This window comes from Galeopterus variegatus, unplaced genomic scaffold (genome assembly GCF_000696425.1).
Source record: "Galeopterus variegatus unplaced genomic scaffold, G_variegatus-3.0.2 Scaffold22797, whole genome shotgun sequence".
Classification (NCBI taxonomy): domain Eukaryota; kingdom Metazoa; phylum Chordata; class Mammalia; order Dermoptera; family Cynocephalidae; genus Galeopterus; species Galeopterus variegatus.
The window spans coordinates 7589-11431 of NW_007748908.1; the positions used below are offsets into that span (position 1 = coordinate 7589).

The 3843-nt window shown below is 44.4% G+C and overlaps 1 protein-coding gene across 1 annotated transcript in view; it reads left to right on the plus strand.

The window, feature by feature from the left end:
- LOC103583418 (uncharacterized protein KIAA0226-like) overlaps positions 1-1957 on the plus strand; it is a gene marked incomplete at its 3' end in the record, with an annotated part of 9299 nt that extends 7342 nt beyond the window's left edge. The window contains exons 4-6 of the mRNA XM_008564734.1: positions 1101-1339; positions 1551-1634; positions 1804-1957. Coding sequence (XP_008562956.1) covers positions 1101-1339; positions 1551-1634; positions 1804-1957 — 477 coding nt within the window. The remainder of the gene's footprint in view (positions 1-1100; positions 1340-1550; positions 1635-1803) is intronic.
- Between the last annotated feature and the right edge of the window lie 1886 nt (positions 1958-3843).

A 3843-nucleotide genomic window follows, 5' to 3' on the forward strand; every position in this document is an offset into this window, starting at 1 on the left:
GATCCGAACCCTCGGCGGGAGCACCGCTGCGCTTCCCAAGCGGCGCACTGTAGCAGTGTGCCACCAGGCCGGCCCAAAAACAAAATTGAGACTACATTATACATATCTGTAACTGGATGTCCACTTCCCATGCTCTTCCATGTACTTAATAGGCTCTATGGTACTTCACGTTGAGCACACTATACTTATTTAACAAGTTGCCCTTTGATGGGCATTTTGGTTGCCACCCTCTCTCCCCTCATTTATAATGAAGAGGTGCTGTAATAAACACCTCTTTAATCTTTGTGCCTGTTAGCATTTCCATCTGAGGGAGTTACAGAAGTAGAATTACTGCTGCACATGTAGGAATCAAAGTAGTCACAGAAATGTCTTCTTAACATCAGCACAAGAGTGAGTGCCCATCTCTCTACACCTCACCAGCTCTGGATCTTCCAAATTTGTGACAATCTGAGGCAAAACAGAGTATCGCACTGTTTTAATATGCATTTCTTTGATTATTACTGAGATTGTTTTTCACGTCTTACTGGTTATCTGCATTTCTTCTCTCCACGTATTGCCCATTCTGTCCTTTGTGCATGCTTGCTTGTATTCCTTTCCCTCACTGGAACTCTTCCAGGTGCTACTGCCTGACACTGTACCTGTACTGCTTTGTAATTTACAAAGCACTCTTCCTACCTGCCGTATCACTCCATCTAGTAGCCTGGAGAAATTCCCACCTACCCTCAGTTTTCCTGCTGGTGAGAGGTGGGGTCTGGACTGACAGCCAGATTTCCAGACCCTAAATCAAATGTTTTTTGATTTTTGCTACACCGTGGTTTGCAATGCCCATCCTCCAAAACCAGGAGTATTTGGGGAGGGCTCTGTTTTCCCAACATTTGTGCCACCAAAGCAAAGCTCATGAAATGGCCACAGTTTAAGTCCCCAAGGCTCTGCTGGAGCTTCCCCACTTGTCATGAGTTCGCGCGTGGCTTTACCATCAGGAAACAGTCGCTGAGCCTTGATCCCTGCGTGGGCATCTGGGGTGGGAGTGGACCAGGCTAGATTTTCAGCGTGGTGTGCAGGGCTCAGCCCCGCTGTCCTCGCCCCGCTGTGCTCGGCAGAGTTTGTGAAGCGGCTCCGGTACTGCGAGTACCTGGGGAAGTACTTCTGCGACTGCTGCCACTCGTACGCCGAGTCCTGCGTCCCTGCGCGGATCCTGATGATGTGGGACTTCAGGAAGTACTACGTCAGCAATTTCTCCAAGCAGCTGCTGGACGGCATATGGCACCAGCCTATTTTCAACTTGCTGAGCATCAGCCAAAGCCTCTATGCGAAAGCCAAAGAGCTGGCCAGAGTGAAGGTGAGCGGCTGCCTTCTCAGAGGCAGGAAGCCCGCGTGGCTGTCGGCAGTGTCCCGCGGCAGGAAATGCATGTCACCCTAGGTCAGGGCCTCCACAGACAGACCCCCTCGAGAGGCAGATGTACGCGAACTGAATGGAGCCTAAGCTTCCGGGCCTCTCACCTGTACGAGCTCTTTGCAAGGCTCCATACTGCATTTTGCATTTATAACAGCTTTGCGTGTTTCGTGAAGAAGTCCCCCAAGTGGTGTCAGCTTCAGCCTCCACAAAACCTGGATCCATCCGGGACCCTCTGTGGGTGAGTGGACTCAGTTGTGAACGCCTGCCATGTAGGCTGTTTGCTGTAAAAGCTTGTTTTATACAGGTGTAGCATGTCAAGGTTAGAAATATCATTTGAATTTGGCTTGCACATTACTGGTGTCATTTATCATATTTAACTTTCCCCCCCATTTGGTTTCTCACATTAGGAAGTCCAGGAGCAGCTTTTTCATATCAAGAAGCTGTTGAAGACCTGCAGGTTTGCTGACAGGTACTGTCCTTGCCTGGGACAGTCTGCTTCCCCCCGTCTCTTCTGCTCATCCTCTGAGTGCCACCGGGTCCCGGCTCCCCTACTACACATGAGTAATTTCCTCATGGCTGTCCTTGGGAATGCAGACCATCTCTTTTCAAAATCACTAGTGGTTTACTTAATTTGTTAAGAATGGACCAGTGCGAGCATGAAACAACTCTAGCCAGTAACCTTTTTATTATTAATAAATTGTGGTAGATGCATGTAACGTAACAGTTACCATCTTAACCATTTTAAGTGTACAGTTCAAAGGTATTAAGTACATTTACATTGTTGTGCAATCACCACCATCCTTCTCCAGAACTCTTTTCATTTTTCAAAACTGAGACTTTGTACCATTAAACACTAACTCTCCAACTCCCCCTTCCCCAGCCCTGGTGACCACCTTTCTACTTTCTGTCTCTATGAATTTGACTGTTCTACCTACCTCACATAAGTGGAATCATACAGTATTTGTCTTTTTGTGACTGGCTTATTTCACTTAGCATAATGTCCTTGAGGTCCATCCATGTAGTAGCACGTGTCACAATTTCCTTCCTTCTTAAGGCTAAGTAATATGCCATTATATGTATCCACCACATGTTTATCCATTTTTGGACCCTTGGGTTGCTTCCACCTCTTGGCTGTTATGAATAATGCTGCTATGATCGTTGGTACCCCAGTGGTCTTCTAAAAAATGTTTATAGAGAGGTCTGTCAAACCAGGTGATGCCATGGCCTCCAGAAATTCTATTTCTAGAAGTTTATCCTAAGGACATACCTATAGATATGAGCAAAGATTTAGTTAACATATTTTTTATAAGAAAAGATATTAAAAATCTACTAGGTGTTCAGTAATAGGATAATACTTAAAGTAATACCACATCATAGTATGAAATATTTTATAGCCAATAAAGATTTAGGCATGAATCCATTGAGAGACTTTTAAGTGGAAAAAGAGTAGGTTACTCAAGGAGGTTAAGATAATTTGTTATAATAGATGGGATCATAGATTTTTTAAAAATTTTGTTTTGTTTTAAAGGGTTTTTTTTTTCAGTTTTAGATGTTTACTTAATGGTGATGTATTGCTTTGAATTGCATTTCTTCAGAAGGAGCATGTATTCTATAGTTATTTGGCTTTGAGCCTATACCTCAAGGCATTGACAAGACAGGTTAATTCTTCTTAGGGCCTCAGTTTTCTCACCCATAACATGTAACAACACCCATACTTCCTACCTTCTACAAAAATTTTTTGAATATTGATTCTGTGCTTCAGATAAAAAAAAATCAGTAGATCTGTGTTAAGTCCAGGAGAAACATCAACACAAACAGATCATTGCCTAATGCATCAGACACATATGCAAGGTGACGTGAGGACATAGAGGAGGTGGCCTTTAGCTCAATTAGGAGCGGGGTGGGCTAGAGAGCAGGCATGGCTTCCTGGAGAAAAAGCCTGAGCCTGAAGAGTAAATTAAAGCATAGAAGAGGATATCCTCCGGACAGAAGATGCAGTGTGAGCGATCATCCCAGGCTGGGTGAGAATTAAAGCCTGCTTAGCATTAGTAGAGAACCAAGTCCAGCATAGGCCGTGGCTGGCTTGGGAATGCAGCGATTGGTGCTGCCATTAACTGATTTAGGAATTTGGCAGGAGACGAGGTGGGCTTGGAGAAGATTCAGTTAAGTTTTGAATGCTCTTGGGACTCCTATGTGACCTTGACTGCCAGCAGTTGCGTGCACGAGTCCTAAGCTCAGTGCTGGACTCATGGGGTTGGGAGTCACATGCCTGCCTGTGAGCAGTAATTCTCCCACAGGCTTAGACAATAGTTAGGGATAGTGTTGTACTTGGACTTTAGCTGGAATGAATAAGGTAGTAATTTTGATTACTGGGTAATCAAACAGTACTTGATACACATTTTTAAGACTTGATAAACAAATTTTCAGTTTTCTTTTGCTCAGTTCAT